The sequence below is a fragment of the Capsella rubella genome, unplaced genomic scaffold (assembly GCF_000375325.1).
Source record: "Capsella rubella cultivar Monte Gargano unplaced genomic scaffold, Caprub1_0 scaffold_8, whole genome shotgun sequence".
In the NCBI taxonomy this organism is placed as follows: domain Eukaryota; kingdom Viridiplantae; phylum Streptophyta; class Magnoliopsida; order Brassicales; family Brassicaceae; genus Capsella; species Capsella rubella.
The window spans coordinates 8,531,229-8,558,724 of record NW_006238916.1 but is presented as its reverse complement, the minus strand read 5'-3'; the positions used below and the strand labels follow the sequence as shown (position 1 = coordinate 8,558,724).

Below are 27,496 nucleotides of genomic sequence, written 5' to 3'. Positions count from 1 at the left end.
TTATACTTTCATTTTTGAATAAAAAGAACAATATCAATTTTATATAAAGAAATCTCTAATTAGTTGGCAACAAAAATATATTATATTTTCATATAAAGGAAAATAGATGTTCTTCATATAAAATATTACAGACAGAAAATATTTTGGGAGTGAAAAAACTTTGAGGTTTCTATTTTAGAAAAGAGTTTTGAAATTCATGCAACTATTTTAATAAGGTTTTTTATATAAAAATTACACTTCATGACTAAATAAGAAAATAATTTGTTGATTAGTTGTCGGAATTAGGAAACCAAATATATCATGCATACTGTATTTTCTGGATTCTTTTTTTCTTAAATAGAGATAGGGTATATGCGTTGAACATTTATTACATCCTACTTTATTTTATTTTCTTCCATTATTACGACCTACCTATTTCCAAAACCAGCTATAAACAACAAGCATGTACACACACTCACTACACCACTATTCTATATAATTGCATTTATGCATGCAATATTGCAATACACCTGTGTCAACTTTATTTTGTTACTTTAGAATAGTGCTTAGAAAAAGATGGCTACTGTGCTGATGACGGTGGAGTGGATAGGTTTCAACACGTGGCGGTGTTGGTCACTGAGTCATGACTCATTACATCATCTAAATACGAGCGAAACGAAACGGGTCACGTTCTGCGTCTGTGTCTCTAACAAGAGACAGTTTTTGTAGCCTTGTAAATGAATCGCAATTGGCTATGCGTTTAGTTTTGGGCCTTAAAAGCCCACTATGTAGTATAATTCCAAAAAGCCTCGCGTTTACTCAGTCTGGTTGCATTGGGAACATGCCGCGCGTCCTTCGCCTCTTCGCCACCTGTAACCACCGCCCTCTTCATCGCAGTTCAAATCTCTCTCTCTCACTCACTCACTCTCTCTCTCTCGCTCTTACTATCTTTCTCTGCGCCATCTTTTGGTTTGCTAACGAATCAACACCGACGAAGTTCTCGAGTGTTTGTGAAAAATGGGTGTTGGAATTACGGAGTTTTTGACGAATCAGCTTGGAGCTGAGCATCCTCAGGTGATACCAATCTCAGTGTTCATAGCCATTCTCTGTCTCTGTTTAGTTATCGGCCACTTGCTTGAAGAGAATCGATGGGTCAATGAATCCATTACCGCCATTTTAGTTGTAAGTTTTCATCAAAAGTTTGGTTTTTTTATGTTTGAGCTTCCATAAAGTTTTGACCTTTTTCGGCTCGTGTAAGGACAATTTTGATTGTTTTTGTTGTAACCAGGGAGCAGTGTCAGGAACAGTGATCTTGCTTATTAGTAAAGGAAAAAAATCTCACATTTTGGTGTTTGATGAAGAACTCTTCTTCATTTACCTTCTTCCTCCTATAATTTTCAATGCTGGGTAAGCTTTCTCTGGTTTTGGTTACTATGTTTGTGTTGATGGATGGTAATGGAGACTGAGTGATGATTTTTTTTTTATCTTTTTTTGGTTTGTGGGCAGATTCCAAGTTAAGAAAAAGAAGTTTTTTCACAACTTTTTAACCATCATGTCCTTTGGGGTGATTGGAGTTTTCATCTCTACTGTCATTATTTCGTTTGGTAAAATGTTAATCTTTGTATGACTAGATGACCATGTGTTTCAAATTTAATAATTTCTGAGCTGTTAACAGTTTCTAATTTTTGTTCTTTTATGGTCTGGACCAGGGACTTGGTGGCTGTTCCCCAAGTTGGGATTTAAGGGCTTGAGTGCTAGAGACTATCTTGGTGATACTTTTCACTGAACTATGTTTTTATTTCATCTTTTGTAAGATGGTTATAACTTGCCAGCCAGTTTGTGAGTGAATGCTTCCTTGTCTTGATACAGCCATCGGAACAATCTTCTCGTCCACTGATACCGTTTGCACTCTACAGGTTTGTGATTTAAAAGATTATTTTTCATACCACTCTTTTGAAAGCTTGTTTATATAAATATTTTTTTACATTGCACCTTAACCGTACAGATTCTTCATCAAGATGAAACTCCATTGCTTTACAGCTTAGTCTTTGGTGAAGGAGTTGTGAATGATGCAACTTCAGTTGTACTGTTCAATGCCGTGCAAAAGATTCACTTTGAAAGCCTCAACGGTTGGACTGCTCTGCAAGTGTTTGGAAACTTTTTATACCTCTTCTCCACAAGCACAATTCTCGGAATTGCTGTAAGCTATTGAGTAGGCTTATATTATTTTTACTCTGTTTGGAGCATATCATGAGGTCTCTTAGAAACGTGAATGTCTTGCAGGTGGGGCTACTAACGTCTTTTGTCCTTAAAACCTTGTATTTTGGAAGGTAAAAAGTATACAGAACTTGCAAAATTTTCATCTTAACTTTAAGTTTATTATTTTTCAATAAGTTTAGTTGCATGCTCCAAGTGTGCCTCTATATCCAATTCGTTAATTATATGGTTTCTCACAGACATTCAACTACACGTGAACTCGCGATCATGGTTCTAATGGCTTACCTTTCATACATGTTGGCTGAGGTAGTACTCAATTACTGCAATATGCCACTAGTTAAACCCAGCTTAAATCAAAGTCTGGTCTCACACTTTTTGAGTGTTCATTTGGAATTTATATGCAGCATTTTCATGTTTGAACTCTATGTTCTTGTTGTCTTGCAGCTCTTCTCATTAAGTGGGATTCTCACTGTTTTCTTCTGTGGTGTTTTAATGTCACATTATGCATCATATAACGTGACAGAGAGTTCAAGAATCACTTCCAGGTAACGTTTCAGACAATTATTGAGTTCTCTGAAGTCTCAGTTGCAGTAATGGCTTTTGTCTGACAATTCATCTCTATTTTTCAGGCATGTTTTTGCGATGATGTCTTTTATTGCGGAGACATTCATATTTCTGTATGTTGGAACAGATGCTCTTGACATTACAAAGTGGAAGACAAGCAGCTTAAGGTATGCAGTCGTATCCGAATATCAAGTAGAGCGTCTACGACGTTCTGTCAAAACAAAACACAGCGTTATGATATGAACCTCGTCTATTTCTTCATAATGTTGCTAGAGCTGTGGTGATGACATGCAAGTGCTAAATTCTCGTCCTTATGAAGACATAACATTAATCATCTTCTTGCAGTGCTGGAGGTACTTTGGGTGTCTCTGGTGTCATAACCGCAATGGTATTGCTTGGAAGAGCAGCATTTGTGTTTCCGCTCTCGATCTTAACAAATTTCATGAATAGACATGCTGAAAGAAACGAGTCTATCACATTTAAGCATCAGGTTCAGCCTTTGTTTCTTTCAGTTATATTATTAGAAGCACTACAGCTCGGCCCAAAATCTTAATATGAATGGTCTGAGAATGGCAAAGTTTCTGTTGTGAAGTTTGCTCTTTGTGTACTTTATAGGTGATCATTTGGTGGGCGGGGCTTATGAGAGGTGCTGTCTCAATTGCTCTGGCTTTCAAGCAGGTTTTTCTGTTTGCACATTCATAAGATCTCTACGGTAGTTCTTTTATATTTATTGCTCATTTTGGTATATGTTTGATGTGGCAAGTTCACATACTCCGGTGTTACATTGGATCCTGTGAATGCTGCCATGGTCACCAACACCACTATTGTTGTCCTCTTTACTACACTGGTAAAACAAATACTACTTCTTTAGTATGTAGCCCCTCAACTTTTTCTGCGTAAAGATCAAAAAACTTTCTTTGCCATGTAACAAAACAGGTCTTCGGTTTCCTCACAAAGCCACTTGTGAACTATCTGCTTCCTCATGATGCAAGTCACAACAACACCAGAAATAGAGATAAACGCACTGAGCCAGGTTCCCCAAAAGAGGATGCGACGCTTCCTCTTCTTTCCTTTGATGAGTCTGCTTCCACAAACTTCAATAGAGCTAAAGATAGTATTTCCCTTCTGATGGAGCAACCTGTGTACACCATCCACCGCTACTGGAGAAAGTTCGATGATACATACATGAGGCCTATCTTCGGTGGACCTCGTCGAGAAAACCAACCAGAGTGCTAGGTATACCCTCCTAATTACCACAAGTTACTATTCAGACAGTTGATCAAGAATGTATAACCGGGTTTATGAGTACATCCTACAATTTTCATCATGATAAGCGAACAATTCTCTGTTTTTTTCTTTGCAGAACTGATTTGAGATCTCCTCGGGGAAGACATAATGAGATAGTTTTTTTGGATAATCAAGAAAGTAGGATAGTTGATGTAGCTATAATACAGTATTTAAACGTTTTCTTTGATGTATAGAACATGGTTCTTCTATATACACAAGGTAATTGAAGATCATTGCAAGTTTGTGATTTATTTGGATCGGAACTCTTAAGATATATTGTAAATCAGAGACTTCAGATCAGTTTCAGGTCAAGATAAAGCGGAATCTACGGTCTGCCTCCAAGTTAGCTATCTGAAGCTGTGTTTAAGAAAAAAGAGCAAAACAAACGTTGTAAGTCTTTCTTTACTTGACATCCGGATCCTACTAATGTACCAGTTTCCAATATTTCTATGATACTTTGATATTACCTTGGCAAGAAGCTGGGATTGTTGTAACGCCACATTTGCTAAGAAGAGCATGTACTTTAGACGGGTATACCGCGAAAACGGGGAGGTAAGACTTAGATCTGCAGATGCATTCAAGATTGGCGTTTTGGAGGACTTCACAGCATTCTCTACCTGGCGACAGCGGGGTGTCTCCAATGATGGCTGGACGACATTTCTCCAAATAATTCGCGTTGATGTTACATGCGGGAATGCTCGAAGGTTTTTCCATCAACACCAACGCAGCCAAAACTATTGCAAGAGCTGCAAATTTCACAAAGGATCTGGTATCATTTGTATCCATTCTCTCTTTATGTCTACCTCTCTCTTGACTAATACCATGGAACCCTTAAATTTATAATAGCTTATTATAAACAAGTTCATGCTAAAGTGGAAGCTAGAAAGATCGTATGATATGGGTTGAAGACTCTCCAGTCTTTGTAGTCAGGTCGTCTTTTGAGTTGAAACTGTAGCCAAGTCGTCGTTTGAGTTGAAATTGTAGTCAAGTCGTCTGTTGAGTTGAAAATGTCTCCAAATTGCAAACTGACGCATGTGGGAGACTTGTGGTGATTATTATTATTGGTTATTGTTTGCTCGCTCTCTCTTTCTTTTCATAAATTAAAATTGAATAAAAATGTAAGAAGATTGATTGTTATGGATTTGTATTCATACTGAATGAATAAAAACAGAGTACAGTTCTATATTTAGCACTGATTAAGACAACGTTAGATTTATAGAGGAATGTTAAGATGCTATCATATTGTGGACAGTCACTTTCCAAATATTGTCGACTACAAATGAGTCCTTATTTTGTCATTTTGTCAAATGTATTTGCTTTTTCTCAATGAAAATATTGAATTATTTTGCAATTCTTGATATTATGGTTTGGGTTATTTGCAGGGAAGAGACCTAAGGATTCAATTTTGTAGATAATCAAGAAAGTAGAACATAAGGATTTGACACACACAAACAGTACTTTATGTTTTTCATTAATATATAGAACATGGTTCATCTATATATTGTAACATAGAGTGATTGATTGATTCTTTTATTCGAATGAGAACACCAAAAGACATATTATAGCTTAGAGACTTCGTGGCAAGACAGTCTGAGGTAGATCAGCTTGTTTTCGGCTCAGTTATTCAAGCTGCATGTTACAAAAGGAACAACAAAACAAACGTAAGGTTTGCTCTCTACTCAAAAGGAACAAGAAAATCCTGGACTGGATGAACTACCTATAATTGTGTAACAAAGGATACTTTGAGTTCTTACCTTAGAAACAGGAGGGGATGCTGTTAATACCACACTGAGCTAGAAGAGGCCTGACTCTAGATGGGTTAATCCCGAAACTGGAGAGATAAGGCTTGTACGGGCAGAGGCATTGTAGATTAGCGGATCTGGCCACTGCACAGCAGTCCGGTCCTGGACGTGGAGGTTTGTTTCCAGTGACAGCTGGACGGCATTTCTCCAAGTCGTTTGTGTCGATGTTGCAAATGGGAATGCACGTAGCTTCTTTCACCATTATTGCAGCGGTTAAAACTATCGCAAGAAGTGCAAATTGCATGAGGATTCTTGTGTTGTTCTTACCGGCCATTCTCTCTTTGTCTTATATTTCACTCTCTCTCTCTCTCTCTCAACTCTACTGTGATTTGTGAAACTCTTAATGTAAGGTGCTTATTATATAGTAACGTTAGTGTTAAGTGGGAGCTAGTAAAAGCGTACACTCACGGGTTTTTTTAAAACAAGTTGTTGTTTAAGTTAACTGTATGGTAAACAAACAGACAAATGTGGGAGACTTCTGGTGAAATGTAAGTCTAGTGGCTTTTGGTCGTTTTATCTTTGTTTTGTCCTTGTTAGGTCGTGTGTAGTTTACTATGTAAAATTATCAAAAGACTGTCTTCTTGTCATGTAAGAACAAGCTGTTGAAAATGAAACGATCTTTAGGATCTCTGTGAGATGAGCGTTGAAACTAAAAAAGCAACTCTCAATTTTTCAAGGCCTTATGAGTTATGAATTATGACATGCATAAGGGGATTTAACAGAACAATGATATATAATTATAAGATTTGAATCTTTAATCACACTAACCCGAACAAAGCCTTGCGACATACATAAGGGATTTAACAGAACACCAAAGAACGTTATCTAAATTATAAAATTGGAATCTTCAACCACACAAACCCGAACAAGTACAAGGATCCAAACAACACAAGACACTAAAGCACGAGGCAGAAACATAGCCTAGCTAGAACTCAGAGAAGAGGTCGAAAAGATCCAGCAAGGGACACTGATCTTTGAGGGTTTACCAAAGCGATCGAAAGGGAAGGGACGGTTCGTACCAGAAGCGAGATCGTAAGTACCAAGTCTAGGGCCAAGGTAATAGATGGAATTAGGTTTGAGCCCCGGGTACAACCTGGCTGAGAGACAGAAGGCTTCACTTTCACTAAGGAAGATGCAGAGATCTCCAATATCTTCAGTGTAACCAAAGTCTTTGCTCATCCCATCTTGCCTAAAGACCATGAACCGCTTAGTTCTGCTATGGATAAATTCCAAATCACCATCTTCGTCCTCTTTGTGAATAGCCTGTGTGTACCTAGACAGAGGAAACAAGTAGTTCAATATCTCTACTCTACCTTGATAGATAAAAGGTAGCTAAAGTACTCATGGAAAAATACGTACCACTTGATGAAGAAAAGTTCACCAGAGGGAGATTCCACCAAGTGGTTGGTCATGGAACATTTATCCAACATCTCCCAACCTGCCTCTGGAATCTTAGGCATGTTTCTAAGGCGTATAACTCTATACTTGGTCTCGTTGTTTTTGCTGGGATACAGGGAACCCATGTAGAGACCCTTGAAACTGGTAAAGTGGAAGGCTTTGTCTCTCTTGGAATACATAAGCTTAGAAGCTGGTAAAAGAGAGTAAGCGGTATTGATGTGAGTCCACTCAGAATCCGAACGAGGCCTGCATACACTGACGTGATACTCATTGAACTTTGCAGCCACAAAAAAGTCGTCTTGGACAGGATCAGAAGAAGAAAGACACACTTCCGTGGCATGAGTTGTGGGTTTATACTCGAACCCGAGTGAAGGTAATGATATGACTCTTGGAGACGAGACACAAGGATTGTGCAGATCCGTGAGATTCACGGTTAGGTCTTTCTCCACCAGAAAAGCGACCCAACCTTGAGATGCTCCCAGAAGAGGTTGACCACGGAGCTCGTTGGGATACTTCTTCTCCTTGCTGAACACTTTCTTTTCGGTTGTCGGGTCGAATAACTTGTGATGCACGATTAGGCCCTCCTCTGGAGTCCCTCTCAACCTCTTAGTGTCCAGCACCAAACATGGTGGCTGAGGCAATGATGAGAAGAAACGAGCAGTGTCCTTGCGTACCTGTCAATTTCCATGAACCAAACCCCGGACTGAGTAACCAAGAATCAAAGAAAGTATGTATAACATAGGAAGGTTCAAGAGAGTATCTTAACAGAGACAGGGAGCTTCGAGATTCGGCTGAAAAACATAGTCATTCTTTCTTCTCTGTTCCTACGTCCAAAAAGCCCTAACTGTCTCTCTTATAACTAGATAATTTCCAAATTTTTAAAATAAAAATACTTCCATTTCCTTGGATGAACTCGAGATGCGAATTCCCAGAAATAGAAAGCTTTCCTAAGGATTCGATGACTCAATTGCACGCATTTAATTATTCAGGCCCATTTGAAAATCTTATGTTTGAATTGATTTGTTGTTTTCTTGTTGAATAAAGAACACTAAAAAGACATTATTACTTAGGAGACTTCAGGTCGAGACAAAGTATGGGATATACATATACCGGCCGGCCTATCTTCAGCTCATTTATTCAAGCTTCGTGTTACACAAGGAACAACAAAACACACGTAAGACGTCTACCCTCTCTCTTAATGACCAATAATACCATGGAACCCTTAAATTTCGTAGCGTATTATAAGTTAGATAAAGAGAGTATGATATTTTGTTTCAAAAAAAAAAAAGAGAGTATGATATGGGTCGAAGACTTTAGTCTTTGTAGTAAATAGTAACGATCAAGTCGTCTTTTGAGTTGAACTGTCAGCAAATTACAAATAGACACATGTGGTAGACTTGTTGATACTATTATTAGTTTTTTTTTTTTTTTGCTCTATTTTCATCAATTAAACATTGAATAAAATTATGATTTGGGTTCTTTGCAGGGAAGATGCATAATCAAGAAAGTAGAACACAAGGATTTCAAGGAAAGAAAAAAAAAACAGTATTTTACATTACTATATAGATCGAACATGGTTCATCTATATGACTATATATGTAATAGACTATGGTGACTGAAAACTTATTGCAAAGTTGATACATAATTTATTTATTCGAAACAGAACAGCACAAGACTTATTTATAGCTATTATCAAAAAGATTTATTTATAGCTTTAGAGAGACTTCAGGGAAAGAGCAAGTCGGAGGTAGACTGGTCTGTCTTCTGCTCAATTCTTCAAGCTGCATGTTACAAAAGGAACAACAAAACAAACATAAGATTTTCTCTCTTTACCGAAAGAAGAGCAAAATCAAACGTACGTACGGTTACTTTGATTTATTACCTTAGAAACAGGAGGGAGGACTGTTTATTGAAGAAACAGAGTGTCTGAAGGACCAACAGTTGCAGAACCTGAAAAACGCTCAGAAGGACTCTTAGAAGCACGATGCCACGCTGGCATCTTGTTGACAGCGCAACACTTCGATCGTGATGAGAAGCAGCACGTTTGGTGCCCAACGTTGGTAACGAAGTCAAAGGGCAGGAGTGACAGCTACAGCAAAAAGCATGTAAAGTTGTCAGACAAAAGGTGGTTGTTGTTGGCTAGTGGGAAGCTAGTGAAGTCAACATCATGACAAGAAGCTGCGCAGTGTCCGCTGGATAAAGAGAGGACCTGCGAGTTGTTTTGTTGCCTATATAAGAAGAGAGCTTTCTTCTTATTAGGGTTAGCACTTTAAGAAGAAAAAGTGTGAGAGTTCTTTGTGTTCATATCTGAGTTTCAAATGAAGAATCGTTGTGGGTTCTTTTGGTGAGTGAACAAAAGAGTGTGCATAGCTGTTGCTGTGCTGGTAAGCTGGGTAGATTAGGAATCGATCAGGGCCAAATCACAGTGTGTGATGTTGGTTAACTCTGATCAAACAAGCTTGTAAAAGAGTTGTTTGAAGATTGCTAATAAAACTAAGTTTGAAGAAATTTCTGTATTTGTGTAGTACTTTCAAGGTTCTAGTTCTTTCATTTATACCACACTTGGCTAGAAGAGGCCTGACTTTAGATGGATCAATCCCGAATCTGGAGAGAAAAGGCTTGTACGGGCAGAGGCATTGTAGATTAGCGGATTTAACTACTCCGCAGCAGCCCGGTCCCGGAGCTGGAGGGTTGTTCCCAGTGACGGCTGGACGGCATTTCTCCAAGTTGTTTGTGTCGATGTTGCAAATGGAAATGCTTGTAGCTTCTTTCACCATTATTGCACAGGTTAAAACTATCGCGAGAAGTGCAAGTTGCATGGGGATTATGGTGTTGTTCTTAGCCATCCTCTCTTTTTCTTATCTTTTCTCTCTCACTCAACTCTATTGTAATTTGTGAAACTCTCAAGTCTAGTGAGCTAATTATATAGGAACATTAATAAGTAAGAGCTAGTAAAAGCATAGACTCACACGGGTCTTTTTTGGACAATTCGTCGTTAAATTTGTAAACAAACGGACAAATTTATAGGAGAATTTAGTCTCCGGCTGCTGATATACAGAACTTGTTCCGTTTGTGTTGCTGATGGCTTTTACGTCGTTGTATCTTGTCTTGTCCTTGTCAAGTCGTGTAGTTTTATTCTGTTTATTACCGAAATACTGTCTTCTTGTCATGTTTAAAACAGATCTATGAAGCAAGTCACAACACCAGAAACAGAGCTTTGACTGAGTCTTCTTCAACCAACTTTGCCAGAGTTAATAAAAAGCTTGTGTAACACTCTATCAACATCTACTAGAGAAAATGGTTTTATCATCTATTACTATTTACCAAACCAAGTTAACAATCAGATTTCAAATCAAGAATAGAAGTTAGGTTTTGGATACTCTGAGAATACTTTTTACACTTTTCATCAACGCATAGAACAGTTTGTGTCTGTGATTTACACAAGGGGAATCTAAAATCACTAACAGTTTGTGATTTATTTGGAACAGAACACTAAAAATACATTGTATAATTACTTGAACTACATAAATAAGGAACCATTTATTGTTACATGTGGGAATGCTCGCAGGCTTTTCCATCAACACCAAGGCAGCCAAAACTATTGCAAGAGCTGCAAATTTCACAAAGGATCTGGTATATATCATTCGTATCCATTCTCTCTTTATGTCTACCTCTCAATAAGCTTAATATAAACAATTTCATGCTAAAGTGGAAGCTAGAAAGATCGTATATATGATATGGGATGAAGACTCTCCAACTTGTGGTAATTGTTATTGGCTATTGTTTGCTCGCTCTCTCTCGCTTTTCATAAAATTATAATTGAATAAAAAAATGTAAGAAGGTTGATTGTTATAAATTTGTATTCATTTTGATTGAATAAAAACATTGTTATAAATTTGTATTCATATTGATTGAATAAAAACATAGTACAGTTCTATATTTAGCAATGATTAAGGCAACATCAGATATAGATAGTAATGTTATGATGCTATCATGTTGTATTATTGATTTGTAATGGATCTTGTACAAGACACTAAAGCACAAGGCAGGACCATATCCTAGCTCGAACTCAGACAAGAGGTCGAAAGGATCCAGTAAGGGGTATCGACCTGTGAGGGTTTACCAAAGCGATCGAAAGGAAAGGGACGGTTCGTACCAGAAGCGAGATCGTAAGTACCAAGTCTAGGGCCAAGGTAATAGATGTAATTAGGTTTGAGCCCCGGGAACAACCTGGCTGAGAGACAGAAGGCCTCAGCCTTACTAAGGAAGATGCAGAGATCTCCAATATCTTCAGTGTAACAAAAGTCTTTGCTCATCCCATCTTGCCTAAAGACCATGAACCGCTTAGTTCTGCTATGGATAAATTCCAAATCACCATCTTCGTCCTCTTTGTGAATAGCCTGTGTGTACCTAGACGGAGGAAACAAGTAGTTCAATATCTCTACTAGACCTTGATAGATAAAAAGTAGCTAAAGTACTCATGGAAAAATACGTACCACTTGATGAAGAAAAGTTCACCAGAGGGAGATTCAACCAAGTGGTTGGTCATGGAACATGTATCCAACATCTCCCAAACTGCCTCTGGAATCTTAGGCATGTTTCTAAGGCGTATAGCTCTATACTTGGTCTCGTTGTTGTTGCTGGGATACAGGGAACCCATGTAGAGACCCTTGAAACTGGTAAAGTGGAAGGCTTTGTCTCTCTTGGAATACATAAGCTTAGAAGCTGGTAAAAGAGAGTAACCGGTATTGATGTGAGTCCACTCAGAATCCGAACGAGGCCTGCATACACTGACGTGATACTCATTGAACTTTGCAGCCACAAAAAATTCGTCTTGGACAGGATCAGAAGAAGAAAGACACACTTCCGTGGCATGAGTTGTGGGTTTATACTCGAACCCGAGTGAAGGTAATGATATGACTCTTGGAGACGAGACACAAGGATTGTGCAGATCCGTGAGATTCACGGTTAGGTCTTTCTCCACCAGAAAAGCGACCCAACCTTGAGATGCTCCCAGAAGAGGTTGACCACGGAGCTCGTTGGGATACTTCTTCTCCTTGCTGAACACTTTCTTTTCGGTTGTCGGGTCGAATAACTTGTGATGCACGATTAGGCCCTCCTCTGGAGTCCCTCTCAACCTCTTAGTGTCCAGCACCAAACATGGTGGCTGAGGCAATGATGAGAAGAAACGAGTAGTGTCCTTGCGTACCTGTCAATTTCCATGAACCAAAAGCCCCGACTGAGTAACCAAGATTCAAAGAAACTATAAGATAGGAAGGTTCGAGAGAGTAACTTACAGAGAGCTTTGAGATTCGGCTGAAAAACAGAGCCATTTTCTTTGTCTTTCTTCTCGTTCCTACTTCCAAAGAACCCTAATTGCTCTTCTCGACTCTTATAATTAGAAAATTTTCCAAAAATTGCTTTGTTTTTTTTCTTCCATTTCCCTGGATGAACTCGAGATGCGAAATCCTATAAATGGAAACTTTACATATTGATGATTCAGTGTATTGTAGATTTATAGTTGTTCATACATTATTTAATAAGTCATGTGCAAAAAGTTTATGTTAAAATTGTTTTGTTGTTATTTCATTGTTACAGTCCCCAAGCACGTATAAAAGCAATAATGACTATGTCCAACACAAAATTTAAAATACATATTGGTTTTGACTTCGTTATAATGTTTTAAGTTGCATAATTATATAATTTGTTTAAGTCAGAACTCAGATGATTGTTTTTAGGAGTAATAGAAAATATATTTTAACAATAGGACTAGACAATCGAAACACATACTAAATATTTTTTTTTTTAATGCAATATTAAATTATATTCAAAAGAAAAAATAAGCGTTTTTATAATAAGTGCATCGTTTTTGGACAAAAAATCGGAAAGATTAAGAATAGACGACAAATTATGTTCTAATTTGAAGCCACAATTGGAAACCCGCTGCATACCGGAGATCCCCCATTTTCCGAATTGAAGAAAGTTGATCTTATACTTGTTTATCGATCCTTTTCGTGAGCTGAGGTGGTGGTACTGGTGCGTTGCCATGAGGGACAATACACTTAACAACTAAAACAAACAAGAAAAAGGAAAACATACATTAAAATCCATAAGAAATTAGTACTGGCAACCATCGCAACCGAAGCAATAACGGCAACCACCGCTACATCCTGGGCAACCGCAACGAATGCACCCAGGGCAACCACTGCAACCACCATATTCTTGTATCTCGGTCCCCTGTCCCTTGTCACTTTTGTTGGTTTGTTGGTCGTTGCTTTTCCCACCGTTTGTCCCGTAGTTGTAGTTGATGTCGGTTTGTTTCCCAGAGGAAGACTTGGTGCGAGTGGATTCGTCGGTCTCCTTCTTCTTATCGACCACAGATCCGCCGCCGCCGGGGAAGCCGTCGGGGAAAGCGACGAAGTCCTTGTCTTTGAGCGAGTATTCATCCTCATCTTCATCTTGGTCTTCGGCTGCTAAAATACAGGACTTACTCCTTTTGCGTGACTAACGGCTTTTCGTCGTTTGATCTTGTTTTGTCCTTGTCAAGTCGTGTAGTTTTTTCTGTGTAATACCAAAAGACTGTCTTCTTGCCATGTAAAAACTGATCTATGAAGCAAGTCACAACACCAGAAACAGAGCTTTGACTGCGTCTTCTTCAACCAACTTTGCCAGAGTTAATAGAAAACTTGTCTAACACTCTATCAACTGCTACTAGAGATAATTGTTTCTCATCTATTACTTATTCCCAAACCAAGTTAACAATCAAATTTCAAACCAAGAATAGAATTTAGGTTTTGGATACTCTGAGAATACTTTACACTTTTCATTAACGTATAGAACACGGTTCTTCTACATACACAAGGGGAATCTAAAATCACTAACAGTTTGTGATTTATTTGAAACAGAACACTAAAAATACATTGTATAATCACTTGAACTATATAAAAAGGAGCCATTTGTATATTTAAATTCAGATGAAAGAGACAAGATCCAGCGAAGTCTGTAGCTGTAGCACCATAAAGACCTTTCTCAGCTCAGTTCTTCAAGCTGCCGGAATACAAAAAAAAAATCGTTACACACACTTGCTTTGTTTTGAAGATCTTACTACAAAATTCAATAATCACATCAAAATTTATATACCTTGGCAAGAACGAGGGACTGCTGTCACGCCACATTTGGCAACAAGAGCCGCGACTTTAGACGGGTCAATTCCCAAAATCGGGAGATAAAACTTGAGTCTGCAGAAGCATTCTAGATTAGCAGCTCGAACCACAACGCAGCACTCGTTGACAGGAGGCGGCGGATTGTTTCCAGTGACGGCTGGACGACATTTCTGCAGTTCGTTTGTGTCCATGTTACAAATAGACATGCTTGTGGCCTCTTGCACCATTGTTGCAACGGTTAAGACCATTGCAAAAGCTGCAAATTGCATAAGGATTTTGGTATTGTTCTTACCCATTCTCTCTTCCTTGCTCTAAGAGTACCTCTACTTGTGCATCTCTCTTTAAAGTTTTAGATCAGGAGCTTCTTATATATAAACAAGTTAAAATGCTAACTGAAAGGTACGTAGCAAAGTAGTTAAGAGCGTCACGAAAGGATAAGTGTGGGTGATGTAACGAGGATCATCAGTGTTATGAGTTGAGATATGTGTGAACAAAGGGACAAATGTGAGAAAGGGCTTAGTTGCATTGCATGCCATAGTTTCTGGGCGGTGAATGACAAAAGACCTGTTTAACTCTTTGCGTGACCGATATGGCGCCGTTTGTTTTGTCTTTTTTTTTAATATTAAAATAGATCATTACTAATGATTCATTAGCGATCACAATTATATTGGATTTTTTAATTTTGTTTTGCTTATTATCACTAATATACTAAATTTTTGATTATGTTAAATAGATATTGATTGTTAATGAATTTGTATTATGGAAAAGTGGAAAACTATGAAAACACATACATTTGTCCATTGATGTTCTTTTTGCACTTGTTAAGAAAATACTATATTATCTTTTTATTTTCATAAAGATTAAGTGTTTCATATTCTTATTTCGTACAATTAATACATAACTAAAAGTCTGCAAGGATAAAGACTAAAACTCTTTTTCAACATTAAGAAAGCATCAAAATAACACATCTTGAAAGACTAATTAAGCCCTTGCTTTTAAAAATTTAAGACGGCGAAAGCAATGGAAATATTTTGGACATTTTTGTTTTGAGAAGTAATAAGGGTCAAAACTCGAAATATTCTACATTTTTTTACAACACATTATCAATTTATTTTGTAGTATTTCTTACGAAACATAGATATCAACAAAAACATTCTAATAATTGATTAGAAATCAACAAAACCATTTTAGTTTAATATCACATAGAATATGAAGTTAACATCACATAATTTTATATAGTAGGCCGTCGTGCGTACCATACACAATTACACATGGGGTTTAAAATAAAAAACCTTGCAAACAAAATAAGAAAATACGTCGGTGGAGAAGATCTTTGTTTCGTTCATAAAATCTAAAATCTTCCCAAAAAAATAAGTAACCAGTTTCTTTTGGTAATTTGTTAGAGAAATATCAATATCTTCCGTAAATCATTCAATCTATATATGGTTAATAGAGCATTTTTATTTATGTAACATTTTTAAAGTCTTCCACATTTAGAAATGACCAACCTACACAACACAACACAACACAACAACACACACAAGTCGTTAAACCGTGCGGTCCACCGTCTCTTCCACATGTCGTCATCAGACAGCGAGTATATTAATACAAAATAAACCCTACTCGCGATTCTGACGAAGCATTCAATTTCACAGCTAAAAATTAACTCCTCTCTCTCTCCTCTACCATCGCATTGCTCTCACACGAAGCAAATAACGATCCTCTCTCTCTCTGTTCCGTATCGTCTTCTTCTTGTTCACATTGAGGTTTGATTTGTGCTTTCCTAGTATTCTGGAAGAAAGCTACATTGTATCATCGATATACATTATTGAAGAACTTGGATTGATTATCTCAAAGCAGAGCAGAGAATCTCATTTTCGATACATTGGGGTTTGTTTTTTTTTTTTAATTTTATTCTCCTAGATTTCTGGAATTTGTGTAATCGACGAAGTCACATTTTTTCCTTCCTAATCTATCTGTAATACTGTTAAAAGTCTCCAGCTTTTGAATCCTGCTGTAATGTTTTTAGCTAACATTGCTATTTTAAGTATGATCCTTTGGATCGATTAAATTTGTTTCTTTTCGTTTATTCCCAAAGTTTAGATTTTTCTGAAGCTTACATTGGTTCTTTTTGCAGGGGAGAGGTTTCTACATTGGTTTGATATTTGAAGATATTTTTTTTTTCTTCTTCTTCCCCGTGATTTTTTTACGGGGGAGATGTCTGGTTTCGTGGGTGTAATTGTTTCGGATCCATGGCTTCAAAGTCAGCTCACACAAGTCGAGCTTCGGAGTCTTAATTCCAAGGTAAAGTTAATCTTCCGTAGATGCAATCTAAGAGAAGCTTATTTTGATCTGGATGTAAAGTTTTGCATTTGTCTGTCTTTTAGTTTGTGTCGTTGAAGAATCAGAGTGGTAATGTTACATTAGAGGATCTTCCGTCTGTTTTGGTCAAGGTGAAGTCACTTAGTTCAGCTTTTAAGGAGAAAGAAATCAGACAACTCTTGGCAGATTTGGGTTCTGATAATGAAAGCGATGATCTTGATTTCGAATCCTTTCTCAAGGTCAGTTTGATCTTTGTGTTGTGTTTTGTTTATTCTTGTGAAAATCTTTGATAGATGTGTGATGTTGGTTTTGGATTGATACAACGAAATGTGTGCAGATATATCTAAATCTGCGAGATAAAGCCGCTGATAAATCTGGTGGCCTTAAGCACTCAGCTTCATTTCTTAAAGCCGGCACAACCACCCTTCATACCATAAACCAGTCAGAGAAGGGTTCTTTTGTTCATCACATCAACAGATATCTAGGGGATGACCCGTTTTTGATGCAGTTTCTTCCTTTAGATCCGGATTCGAATGATTTGTATGAACTTGTGAAAGATGGTGTACTTCTATGGTAATGTACACATTTGGGCTTTCGGAGTTTTATCTCAACATTAGTACATTTGGTTTCCGGATTTTGATCTCTTCTCCCTTTTTTCTTTTTTGGTACAGTAAGCTTATAAATATAGCAGTCCCTGGGACAATAGACGAAAGAGCGATCAACACGAAGAGAGTACTTAACCCGTGGGAGAGAAATGAGAATCACACGCTCTGTCTAAACTCTGCAAAAGCTGTTGGCTGCAGTGTGGTTAATATTGGGACTCAGGACCTGGCTGAAGGACGAGTAATATTCTGCTTGCTTAGTTGTTAGTTAATCATAATATATTGGAGACAGATTCTGACCAGAGGTTCTATTGTTTTTGCAGCCTCATCTAGTGCTTGGATTGATCTCACAACTCATAAAGGTCAACACTTGTTTGCTATGTGCATCTTCCCTTGTGTTCATGCTTGATTATATTACTAACTAATGATGAAAACTGCAGATTCAACTGCTCGCTGATCTTAGTTTGAAGAAGATGCCTCAACTTGTGGAGTTGGTGGAAGACAACGATGTAATGACCTGCTAATCTCATTGTTAATTTCTGACCAAACTATAAGCATGTCGTAAATAATAGTTATGATTTTATGTCTGTTGCAGGATATAGAAGAATTTCTGAGATTACCCCCCGAGAAAGTCTTACTCAAATGGATGAACTTCCATCTCAAGAAAGGTGGTTACAAAAAAACTGTTGGAAATTTTTCTTCGGATCTGAAGGTATTTGGCTTTCCAAGTAGCAATTCTTGGAACTATACTCCTTTATGTCCCTTCAAAAGCTTCATTAGATCATTAGCACGTGATTCTCTCCAACACACTGAAGCAAACATCAGTTTGAATAGGAAAAACAAAAGCTCATCATAAGCTATGAAAATGTTTGATACTTTTTCTTAATCTTGATGGTTGAATATGCAGGACGCACAGGCGTATGCTTACCTGCTCAATGTTCTCGCACCAGAGCACTGCGATCCAGCTACTCTAAATGCAGAGAATGATCTTGAAAGGGCTAACATGGTCCTCGAACATGCAGAGAGAATGAACTGCAAACGGTATTTGACTGCAGAGGAGATAGTTGAGGGGTCTTCGTATTTGAATCTAGCATTTGTGGCACAGATATTTCACGAAAGGTTGGTAAATAATATTACAGATAGATTATTATCATATGCACTGGTTCTTACCCACTAGCTTCTCTGTGCCTGCAGGAATGGCCTTAGCACTGATGGTAGGTTCTCCTTTGCGGAGATGATGACTGAGGATTTACAGAGTTGCAGAGATGAAAGATGTTACCGCTTATGGATTAACAGCCTTGGGATTGACAGTTACGTTAATAATGTGTTTGAAGATGTTAGAAACGGGTAAGAATTTGGTATGGAAAATAATTTATAAGCTTTTGGTCCTGAAACATATCATAAGTTTTTTAATACTTAATATTGCTGATGCAGATGGATTCTTCTGGAAGTTGTCGACAAGGTCTATCCAGGATCAGTTAACTGGAAGCATGCTTCAAAACCACCAATTAAAATGCCGTTTAGAAAAGTAGAGAATTGCAATCAAGTTGTGAAGATTGGGAAAGAGAAGAGATTCTCGCTTGTAAATGTAGCTGGAAATGACATAGTTCAAGGGAATAAGAAGCTTATCCTAGGTAATTACTCCGCTTAGCTAGTGACAATTTTATTATTTTGATAAGATGCTTTTGCAGTCTAACTCTTAGAAATTGTATAACACTGGTGGTGTATGTCTCAGGCTTCTTATGGCAGTTGATGAGAACCCATATGCTCCAACTTCTCAAAAATCTCAGATCTCGAACAAGAGGGAAAGACATGACCGACTCAGAAATCCTGAGCTGGGCAAACAGGAAAGTCAAAATTATGGGACGGAAATCGCAGATCGAAAGCTTCAAGGTTCCATCTTTAACTTTCATCAAAACTCAAAACAAACAACTGAAAAAGCTTATGTTGAGTAAAATCTGTATTGCTAAACTTCAATAGGATAAAACTCTATCAAGCGGATTATTCTTCCTCGATCTTCTATGGGCAGTTGAGCCAAGAGTTGTTAACTGGAATCTTGTCACCAAGGGTGAATCAGGTCCATTACTCACTCTAACTAGACTAACAACCTCTTTCTCTCTCTACCCTCTGCTTAAACCGCACTTACTTTAACCATACTTTTTGGCAATGGAAACTTTTACAGAAGATGAGAAGAGATTGAATGCTACATACATTGTCAGTGTAGCAAGAAAGCTTGGTTGCTCGGTTTTCTTGTTGCCAGAAGATATCATAGAGGTAAAGAATAGAATCTAAATCTTCTGAAACAACTGACATTCAGACACAACATACATTAAGTGTATAAAAATCTGAGGTTTGAAATGTCTTCTGTTGTTGCAGGTGAATCAAAAGATGATATTAATCTTAACGGCAAGTATAATGTATTGGAGCCTTCAGCAACAATCATCATCGTCAGAGAGTTCAAGTTCGAGTTCGGATTCATCATCGACTCATAGCACGACCACGACATGCACAAGCACATGCACGAGCACTGATGCTTCACCAGCTCCATCTGTCACGGGAGAAGATGAAGTCTCTTCTTTAAACGGCGAAATATCGAGCCTAACGATAGAAGAAGACAATGACGCAGAAATTTTGTCTGACATTACCTCCATCTCAGAGGAAGCTGCAGCCATTGAATAGAGAGAGAAACAAAGACTGAAATATCTTTTGCCGGAACAGAGTTGATTTGTAATTTTTTTCACATCTTCTCTGTCTGTGTGATATATAATAAACAAAAAGTTACATTTGTTTACCACTATGATAAGGAAACAAACATAAAGGTCAAAAAAAGGAAAACAATTTGTGAAGTACACTGAAAATGTCAATCTTGTTTTATTTGTTGACTTGCATTTTTTGTTTTGTTTGGTTTTATAGAAAGTAAAAAAGAGAGATATTTTAGAATACCTCCAATGGTTGTTACTAATTGTTGTGTTTGTTGTTGTTGTTTGGTGTGATTGGCTTTTCTTTGTCTCTCTCTCTTTCTCTCCATGTCTGGCTCGAGCATCGAACTCATCAAGCGTTGCACTTTACAGTACCTTCGCAGACCAGAGGAGCTACAAGAGCCGGACACTCACACTCTCGCATGACAACAACTTTAAAAGCATCTGAGCACTTTATGTATATTTCCTTATTTTTACGTTCGTGAAAAAAGGAAATATTTTAGAATTTTCCATATTTGAAAAAAGGAAATTATCGTATGTGCGGGCGTGCCCACACGTGCCGCGAGTTATATAAACATGAACAAAAAATTTCTCAGGCAGTTTTCGCATTATGAAGACGACGACTCTTACTCTCTGTTGATTCAATTGCCTCAGAGTCTACACACACACAGAGACTAGAATTCTCAAAGGTTTCTTCACTCTTCTTCTTCTTCTTCTTCTTCTTCGTAATTGACTCATTCATTCCTGAGCTCTTATTCAGTTCGGTTGTCTCAGTTTACTCAATTTTTGGGTTTACTATTCATCTTTTGGGACTTTTGGTCATCTGCATTGTTATGTTTCTTGCGTTCTCTAATTCGTGTGTCTAGGTTCTCCTAAGACGAACCCTAATTCGGATTTTGCTTTAGGGTTTAGGAGAAAGCTCTGATTTTTGGAATTTCCCATTGATCGGTTGTGTTTGAATCGTTTCTAGGTTTGGGGGTTTGGGGAATTGATGGCGTTCGTTGACGATGATGAAGAGGAAGATTACTCTGTTCCTCAATCAGCTTCGAATTACTATTTCGAAGATGATGATAAGGAGCCTGTGTCGTTTGCTCGTCTGCCAATTCAATGGACCGCGAAGGAGAAAGTTGATGGGAGTGCGTCAGGTTTTTACTTGAGAGGAAGATCTGGTGATGGGCTTTTGCCTCTGCATAAGCTTGTTAAGGCTTGGAGATTCGACCTTTCTAACTTTAGACCGGAGATTTCTGTTCTTACCAAGGATAATATCTGGATTAAGCTTGAGGAACCGAGGAAAAGCTACGCCGAATTGATAAGAACTGTTTTGGTTACCTTGTATTCCATTCAGTTTCTTAGGAGGAATCCCCTAGCGTCGGAGAAATCCCTCTGGGAGAAATTAACTAGAAGTTTGAGGTGACTGGTCGCTTATTTTATGTCTTTTGTTCTTCTCTCTGGGAATTTTCGTTCTTTTGGTTTTAACTCCTGTGGCTGGATGTTGTTTCTATAGGTCATATGACGTGAAGCCATCGCAGAATGATTTGGTGGATCACATTGGCTTAATCGCTGAAGCTGCTAAAAGAGATGTCAATTTGGCGAAATCAAAGGTTAGTATGGAGAATTTTCAGACTTTCTGGTCTGTGAGATGTTTGATTTATAAGAGGCTCTTATAGGTGTTGTGGCTTCTGCTACTTGTGAGCTTGTGATGCCCATATTTGTTTTTCAAGAGTTTAGTTCGCTTTCTGGCTTGGATGCTTTCTGTATATGTATCATCTTCTTACCCTGATTCTCTCCTAACTTTCTTGAGTTTTTCTTTCTTATGTGTCTAGTTTATACTTGCATTTCTCGCAAAGAAGCCTACCAAAAGGAGATTACCTGATGAGGTTTGATTCTTTAATCCACTTGAGTACTCTTTTCCTAATGTGTCTTTCCCCTTGTTTCCCTTACTCTCACACGGTCTTAATTTCTGTTACGAACTTGTTATTAATTATTAGGACAATGCAAAGGATGATTTCATAGTAGGAGATGACAATACTTATGTAGCTTCCGATGAAGATGAATTGGAAGATGATGAAGACGATGATTTTTTTGAGTCTGTTTGTGCAATATGTGACAATGGTGGCGAGCTTATGTGGTATGTTTCCTTGCTGGATATTGATCGTGTATTTTGATTTTCTCTGGAAGTTTTTTGTTGCAGAATTAGTCTTCCACCTATTACTTTCTTTGTTAGGATAATAAGGCCATGCATACCTTTCGTTTGTGTTTGGCATTTACAAAAATATTTGATGAAAAACTGAAAAAAAATTAACAACGTGAAACATACAAATGCAGTGTTTGAGGAGACTGAGGCCATTGTTTCGGAAGATCCATTGTTTTATTCCATATTGCGTGTTGTTATTTCACCGAACCAGATGTATAAGTCTTGTGTTCTGATTTCTACAGTTGTGAAGGAAGCTGCCTGAGATCTTTCCATGCTACCAAAAAAGATGGCGAAGATTCCCTTTGTGATTCTCTTGGCTTTACCAAGATGCAAGTGGAAGTATGTAACATTTATTATATTCTCATTAGTTCTGAATATTTCTGAGTGTCTTGGTTTTCTTGAATAGGCATGGAGTTAATGTTAATGTTTTTTATGGACTGTTTTCCAGGCAATTCAGAAGTACTTCTGCCCAAACTGTGAGCATAAGATACATCAATGCTTCATTTGCAAGAACCTTGGCTCTTCTGATAATTCGGCTGGGGCAGCAGAGGTATGAAATTATTGATCTCTAATGTTTAATTCTGTTCAGACGTGTTTTGTTGATAATGGTGACTGTCAACTAACTGGACGAGCTTTGCGTTTTAAACGTGTTCTTAGGTTTTCCAATGCGTGTCAGCCACCTGTGGCTACTTTTACCATCCTCGTTGTGTCACAAGACGGCTACCTTTAGGAAATAAAGAAGAGTGTGAAGCACTAGAGAGACAAATCATTGCAGGAGAGTTTACATGCCCATTGCACAAATGCAGTGTCTGTGAAAGTGGAGAGGTCAAGACAGACTCTAACTTGCAATTTGCTGTTTGCCGGCGATGTCCGAAGTCCTATCATCGAAAATGCCTGCCGCGGTATACCTTCATTCACTTGTCATTCATTTTCTATTGCTATCTCAGAACCTATTTGAGTTACTGTTTTGTTATTTTCTTTTTTTGGACGTCCTGTGTTGTTGTTTTCTAGGGAACTTTCATTTCAAGATATTGAGGAAGAGGATATATTTACTAGGGCATGGGATGGACTCTTGCACAACCGTGTACTCATATATTGCCAGTAAGATTTTTATACGTTATATCTTTCTGTGTAAATTTATAATTATACTTACCTTGAGACACTAAGTTGAATGATTTCCCTTGCTTAGAGAACATGAGATAGATGAAGAACTCCTGACACCAGTTAGAGACCATGTTAAGTTTCCTTTCACAGAAGAAAAGAAGGCCTTAATGAAAGAAAAAAGAAGGATACTGGAATCACATGTGGGACGAGATAAAGCGAGACTTAGGGGTAAGGATCTGGCCTTACAAGATACTTGTGGAAGAGCTTCTGTTAATTCCGTTAGAAGTTCGTTTCCTTCTTCAAAAGATCGTGTCTCAACAAAGAAGCATGGATTAGTTTCATCTGTACCAGACCATTTTAGGAAACGAAAGGATGTTGATCCATCCGTAAAATATAAAGTGGTTCCACAAAAATCCCAGAAGATGATGGAAGAGTCCGGTGAAGCTGGCAAAAACAAGCTGGGAGTGAAAGAGTCACGCGAAGTTGGTAAAAGCAAGGTTTCACTGGGTGAAAAGTTGTTTAATTACATCCAGGAACCTAACCGAGTAAAGCCTGGGCACGTGATTCCAGTTGATAGCAAGCACAATAAGACTGACTCAATTGCCTCCAAGGATCCAGGAAGTGAAATTCCTGCATTAGACAACGACTCTCAAAGGAGGTTAGTAATTTATTGTTTAAAATTTCAGTTTCCCTTAGAACTTTGTTTAAAATTTCAGTTTTCCTTAGAACTTTGTTTAGGACGTATTAGTAATTTCTTACGTCTTATCTACTTTTGCCAATGTAGGCTCTTGGCGGTCATGAAAAGAGCTACGGAAGAGATAACTATGGGTACTATTCTTAAGAAATTCAAAGTTCAATCTACTATGCACACAAACTCCACAAGGAATGTTGTGGACAAGACGATCACTATGGGGAAGGTAGAAGGATCAGTTCAGGTGGGCTAGATATCTGAAACCGGTCGCTAGTTAGCCTCTCTTAGCTCTATTTCTCACTTTAGATTTTGTTTTTCCAGGCTGTCAGAACAGCACTAAAAAAGCTTGAGGAAGGAGGAAACATTGAGGATGCAAAAGCAGTTTGTGAGCCAGAGGTTCTGAGCCAAATCCTCAAGTGGAAGGTCCTATACTTAGCTTTTTCTGCATCCTTTTTATTTATCTTTGCTTGCTATTAGTATTTTTTGTTGCTAATCCTCTAGATGATTATTTCTTTTGCTTCAGGATAAGCTCAAAGTTTATCTTGCTCCTTTTCTCTATGGTGCACGCTATACCTCCTTTGGTCGTCATTTTACTAATCCTGAAAAACTTCAACAGGTAATATATCCTCATAAAAGCATAAATAAGAAAAACTTCAACAGGTAATCTATAAGTTACAAGGATTTCGGTTCACACTTATGTCAACGAGTGAGAAAGAACAATTTTCAAGGAGAAATGACTCTTAAAATGTAGGCTGTTTTTGTGTCTTGTCAAATAGCTTATGTAATCTGTCTTTTGTGAGGATTATGCTGTTGGCTTATATTTTCTGTCCGTGCTGTTTACACACTGTCAAATTCTAGCTCTTGTATCTGTAGCTTGATACCTGATCGGATCATATTACTTTGTCATGCAGATTGTTGATAGGCTCCATTGGTATGCAGAAGATGGTGATATGGTGAGATTTGCTCGCGAATGTTATCTGTTAGGGTTTAATTTCTTGTTTACTTCTCTTAAATTTTTTTTTTCTGAAGTATGATCTTGTTGGTATAGTGATCAATTTCTTGTGAATAAACAATGATGTATGGTTTCTGGCATCTCTTCTAACAGATTGTCGACTTCTGTTGTGGTGCCAATGACTTTAGCTGTTTGATGAAAACAAAGCTTGAAGAAACCGGGAAGAAGTGCTTATATAAAAATTATGATCTTATTCAAGCGAAGGTAATAAGTATACCTGCTTTTGTCGTAAGTTGTAAAGTCTTGATCACTGAAGCAACATATGCTGGATCTTGGTGTGTTCTGTTCATCAGTCGTCTAGGATTACTCATTGAATTATTTATCTTACTTTCAGAATAATTTCAATTTTGAGAGAAAGGATTGGATGACTGTAGGCAAAGATGAGTTGGAACCAGGTTCAAAGCTGGTAAGATACAAATTTCCTTTAAATCTGAACTTTGTGTAAGCTCCCGTGACAAATGAAAGAGTTTGAGTAGTATCTGACTATTTATATTTTTTGACATTTGAGTAGATTATGGGGCTAAATCCACCTTTTGGAGTCAATGCATCTCTTGCAAACAAGTTTATTACTAAGGCTCTTGAGTTTCGCCCAAAGATTCTCATCCTCATTGTTCCTCCCGAGACTGAAAGGTTTCAGTCGATCTATCTCATCTGCTCCTCTGTACCATTATGTAACACTAAAATACCATTTTGTTAAATCTGTTTCTTTTCTGAACAGGTTGGATAGAAAGAAGTCATCTTATGTGCTTATATGGGAGGATAAGACGTTCCTATCTGGAAATGTAAATCATTCGCTCTTCTTTTGGTTTGCCCCCTCTGATTTTTTCTAAGAGATTGAGCCTTTCTTGAGTTTCAATTAATTTTTTTGCTTCTTGTCTATTCCTTTCAGTCGTTTTACCTGCCTGGTTCTGTCAATGATGAAAACAAACAATTGGAAGACTGGAATATTGTTCCTCCACCACTTTCTCTCTGGAGTCGATCTGACTTTGCAGCCAAGCACAAGAAAATAGCAGAAAAGCATTATCACTTGTTTAGAGATGCGGCGAGCTCAAATTTAAAGAAAGTTGAAGACGAAGCAAACGCATCTTTGTATCCACTTGAAGTTTCTGATGGCATGTGTGATGGAACTACTATGCCTAGAGATAGCCCTTTTGCGTTGGACAACAAAGATGTTCCTATGGAAAAGGATGAACTTGAGGTAGCAGAATGCGTTAATAACATTTTGCTCTCTGAGAAAATCGAAGCGCGGGAAACTATAGGACGTGTACATCAGTCAGATCACTTGTCAAGGAGAAGTCAACTGGAAAAGGAGGAAAAGACCAAAGACTACTCTGGTAGGAACCTTGGGAAGTCCATGGGTTCTAATGATGTGGCTTTGAAGAGCAATGACATGGAAGAGGGTCTAGGAGAGTTGAATAGAGCACCGGAGAGCATCAAAGTAAATATTCCCGAAATATCATCTAATTGGCAGAGTCCTGTTAGGTCTTCCCCAGATGATATATATGCTGTCTGCACATCAATCTCCAATACAACATCTCAAAGACCTCACGAGTCTGTTGAAGTATCTCTGCCTGCAATAACGAGGACAAAAAGTAACTTGGGAAAGAATATTAGAGAACCTGATGGTAAAGTGCAGGGCACTAGAAAACCTGAAGTGACACCGAATAGGCCAAACTCTGTAAGATCTTCTGGAGAGGACATCTACACTGTCCGTCCATCGCCAGCAAATACTGGTCAGAAACCATTTACTGCTTTTGAACCATCTTATGGTGCAAGTATATCCCATTTCGACGATGGTCTTGCTGCTAGGTATGGTTTTGGTGGAGGCTACAGAATGCCGGATCCTCCTTTCATACCGGATCAGTTTCCGTTGGCAACATCCATGAGAAATGGTCCTAACGAGATGTTTGATTACCGAGGATATTCAGACCTCCATAGAGGGGTTGGTCCAAGAGAGTATTCAGAGCAGTACGCTGGGCATTTGGACCCCATGTTAGCTCCTCCTCCTTTAAATCTGATGGACAATACATTCCCATTGCAACAACGTTATGAGCCTCACTTCGATCAGATGAATTACCAGAGGATGAGCTCTTTCCCACCTCAGCCTCCAATGCAACCTAGTGGACACAGTCTCTTTGATCCTCATGGCTTTCCACTGCAACCGCCACCACCTCCACCACCTAGTGACTTTGATATGAGTCCAAGGGGTTTTGCGCCTGGGCCGAACCCAAACTACCCTTATCTTAGTCGATCTGGCGGTTGGATTAATGAATAGACTAGCGCTAACTATCCTTGTACAACATAAATAGTTTGATCAATCTTTTGTGTCTCACTCTCTGAAATTGTAGGAAAAAGAGAAGAAATCTGTAACTGTTCTCTGCCACTCATGTCTAGCTAGTGGGCCTTTTGGCTGTTTAATAATATTAGAAAAAGGAAGCCAGCCTTCAATTGTCGTTTAAACT

At 38.1% G+C, this 27,496-nt stretch overlaps 10 protein-coding genes across 12 annotated transcripts; 3 read left to right on the top strand and 7 right to left on the bottom strand.

The window, feature by feature from the left end:
- Window positions 1–835: 835 nt before the first annotated feature.
- LOC17874976 (sodium/hydrogen exchanger 4) lies at window positions 836–4,615 on the top strand. Of its 3 annotated transcripts, XM_023786437.1 has the most exons (17): window positions 836–1,161; window positions 1,268–1,386; window positions 1,486–1,583; window positions 1,689–1,748; window positions 1,849–1,895; window positions 1,985–2,179; window positions 2,263–2,309; window positions 2,436–2,502; window positions 2,641–2,741; window positions 2,826–2,927; window positions 3,106–3,250; window positions 3,376–3,438; window positions 3,524–3,607; window positions 3,697–3,996; window positions 4,124–4,266; window positions 4,355–4,437; window positions 4,524–4,615. In XM_023786437.1, the coding sequence occupies exons 1-14, from the start codon at window positions 997–999 to the stop codon at window positions 3,994–3,996; spliced, it is 1,593 nt and encodes a 530-aa protein (XP_023642205.1). In that variant the 5' UTR covers window positions 836–996; the 3' UTR covers window positions 4,124–4,266; window positions 4,355–4,437; window positions 4,524–4,615. The 3 variants fall into 3 exon arrangements, with proteins under 3 accessions (XP_023642205.1, XP_023642201.1, XP_006280297.1); XM_023786433.1 differs by lacking the exon at window positions 4,524–4,615 and having other exon boundaries at window positions 4,349–4,437; XM_006280235.2 differs by lacking the exon at window positions 4,524–4,615 and having other exon boundaries at window positions 4,344–4,359.
- LOC17877080 (putative lipid-transfer protein DIR1) lies at window positions 4,373–4,884 on the bottom strand. Its single transcript, XM_023786442.1, has one exon. The coding sequence runs from the start codon at window positions 4,831–4,833 to the stop codon at window positions 4,495–4,497; it is 339 nt and encodes a 112-aa protein (XP_023642210.1). The 5' UTR covers window positions 4,834–4,884; the 3' UTR covers window positions 4,373–4,494.
- A 640-nt stretch (window positions 4,885–5,524) lies between these two features.
- Window positions 5,525–6,252, bottom strand: LOC17874913 (putative lipid-transfer protein DIR1). The gene is made up of 2 exons (XM_006281300.2): window positions 5,802–6,252; window positions 5,525–5,676 (listed from the first exon to the last, which is right to left on the bottom strand). Exon 1 carries the CDS (start codon window positions 6,121–6,123, stop codon window positions 5,803–5,805), a length of 321 nt encoding a protein of 106 aa, XP_006281362.1. The 5' UTR covers window positions 6,124–6,252; the 3' UTR covers window positions 5,525–5,676; window position 5,802.
- Window positions 6,253–6,770: 518 nt separating this feature from the next.
- On the bottom strand, window positions 6,771–8,055 carry LOC17877292. Its single transcript, XM_006282081.1, has 3 exons — window positions 8,020–8,055; window positions 7,209–7,921; window positions 6,771–7,122 (listed from the first exon to the last, which is right to left on the bottom strand). Exons 1-3 carry the CDS (start codon window positions 8,053–8,055, stop codon window positions 6,771–6,773), a joined length of 1,101 nt encoding a protein of 366 aa, XP_006282143.1.
- Window positions 8,056–9,153: 1,098 nt separating this feature from the next.
- On the bottom strand, window positions 9,154–10,093 carry LOC17875912 (putative lipid-transfer protein DIR1). Its single transcript, XM_006281223.2, has 2 exons — window positions 9,776–10,093; window positions 9,154–9,336 (listed from the first exon to the last, which is right to left on the bottom strand). Exons 1-2 carry the CDS (start codon window positions 10,091–10,093, stop codon window positions 9,154–9,156), a joined length of 501 nt encoding a protein of 166 aa, XP_006281285.2.
- A 1,212-nt stretch (window positions 10,094–11,305) lies between these two features.
- LOC17874600 lies at window positions 11,306–12,580 on the bottom strand. Its single transcript, XM_006281366.1, has 3 exons — window positions 12,545–12,580; window positions 11,744–12,456; window positions 11,306–11,657 (listed from the first exon to the last, which is right to left on the bottom strand). Exons 1-3 carry the CDS (start codon window positions 12,578–12,580, stop codon window positions 11,306–11,308), a joined length of 1,101 nt encoding a protein of 366 aa, XP_006281428.1.
- Window positions 12,581–13,080: 500 nt separating this feature from the next.
- Window positions 13,081–14,074, bottom strand: LOC17875378. Its single transcript, XM_023777644.1, has 2 exons — window positions 14,066–14,074; window positions 13,081–13,751 (listed from the first exon to the last, which is right to left on the bottom strand). The coding sequence occupies exons 1-2, from the start codon at window positions 14,072–14,074 to the stop codon at window positions 13,365–13,367; spliced, it is 396 nt and encodes a 131-aa protein (XP_023633412.1). The 3' UTR covers window positions 13,081–13,364.
- LOC17875350 (putative lipid-transfer protein DIR1) lies at window positions 14,025–14,760 on the bottom strand. Its single transcript, XM_006281653.2, has 2 exons — window positions 14,388–14,760; window positions 14,025–14,294 (listed from the first exon to the last, which is right to left on the bottom strand). The coding sequence occupies exons 1-2, from the start codon at window positions 14,704–14,706 to the stop codon at window positions 14,290–14,292; spliced, it is 324 nt and encodes a 107-aa protein (XP_006281715.2). The 5' UTR covers window positions 14,707–14,760; the 3' UTR covers window positions 14,025–14,289.
- A 1,349-nt stretch (window positions 14,761–16,109) lies between these two features.
- On the top strand, window positions 16,110–20,216 carry LOC17875907 (fimbrin-3). Its single transcript, XM_006280038.2, has 15 exons — window positions 16,110–16,300; window positions 16,548–16,714; window positions 16,798–16,971; window positions 17,070–17,305; window positions 17,404–17,575; window positions 17,658–17,696; window positions 17,775–17,843; window positions 17,930–18,046; window positions 18,242–18,453; window positions 18,529–18,681; window positions 18,769–18,968; window positions 19,070–19,227; window positions 19,315–19,411; window positions 19,517–19,608; window positions 19,711–20,216. Exons 2-15 carry the CDS (start codon window positions 16,628–16,630, stop codon window positions 20,011–20,013), a joined length of 2,109 nt encoding a protein of 702 aa, XP_006280100.1. The 5' UTR covers window positions 16,110–16,300; window positions 16,548–16,627; the 3' UTR covers window positions 20,014–20,216.
- Window positions 20,217–20,634: 418 nt separating this feature from the next.
- On the top strand, window positions 20,635–27,484 carry LOC17874825 (protein ENHANCED DOWNY MILDEW 2). Its single transcript, XM_006279404.2, has 19 exons — window positions 20,635–20,722; window positions 21,004–21,443; window positions 21,538–21,634; window positions 21,857–21,910; window positions 22,022–22,161; window positions 22,470–22,566; window positions 22,676–22,777; window positions 22,885–23,129; window positions 23,239–23,328; window positions 23,417–23,989; window positions 24,116–24,266; window positions 24,344–24,445; window positions 24,546–24,638; window positions 24,934–24,975; window positions 25,128–25,238; window positions 25,369–25,440; window positions 25,546–25,664; window positions 25,753–25,816; window positions 25,924–27,484. Exons 2-19 carry the CDS (start codon window positions 21,025–21,027, stop codon window positions 27,307–27,309), a joined length of 3,957 nt encoding a protein of 1,318 aa, XP_006279466.2. The 5' UTR covers window positions 20,635–20,722; window positions 21,004–21,024; the 3' UTR covers window positions 27,310–27,484.
- Window positions 27,485–27,496: the final 12 nt, after the last annotated feature.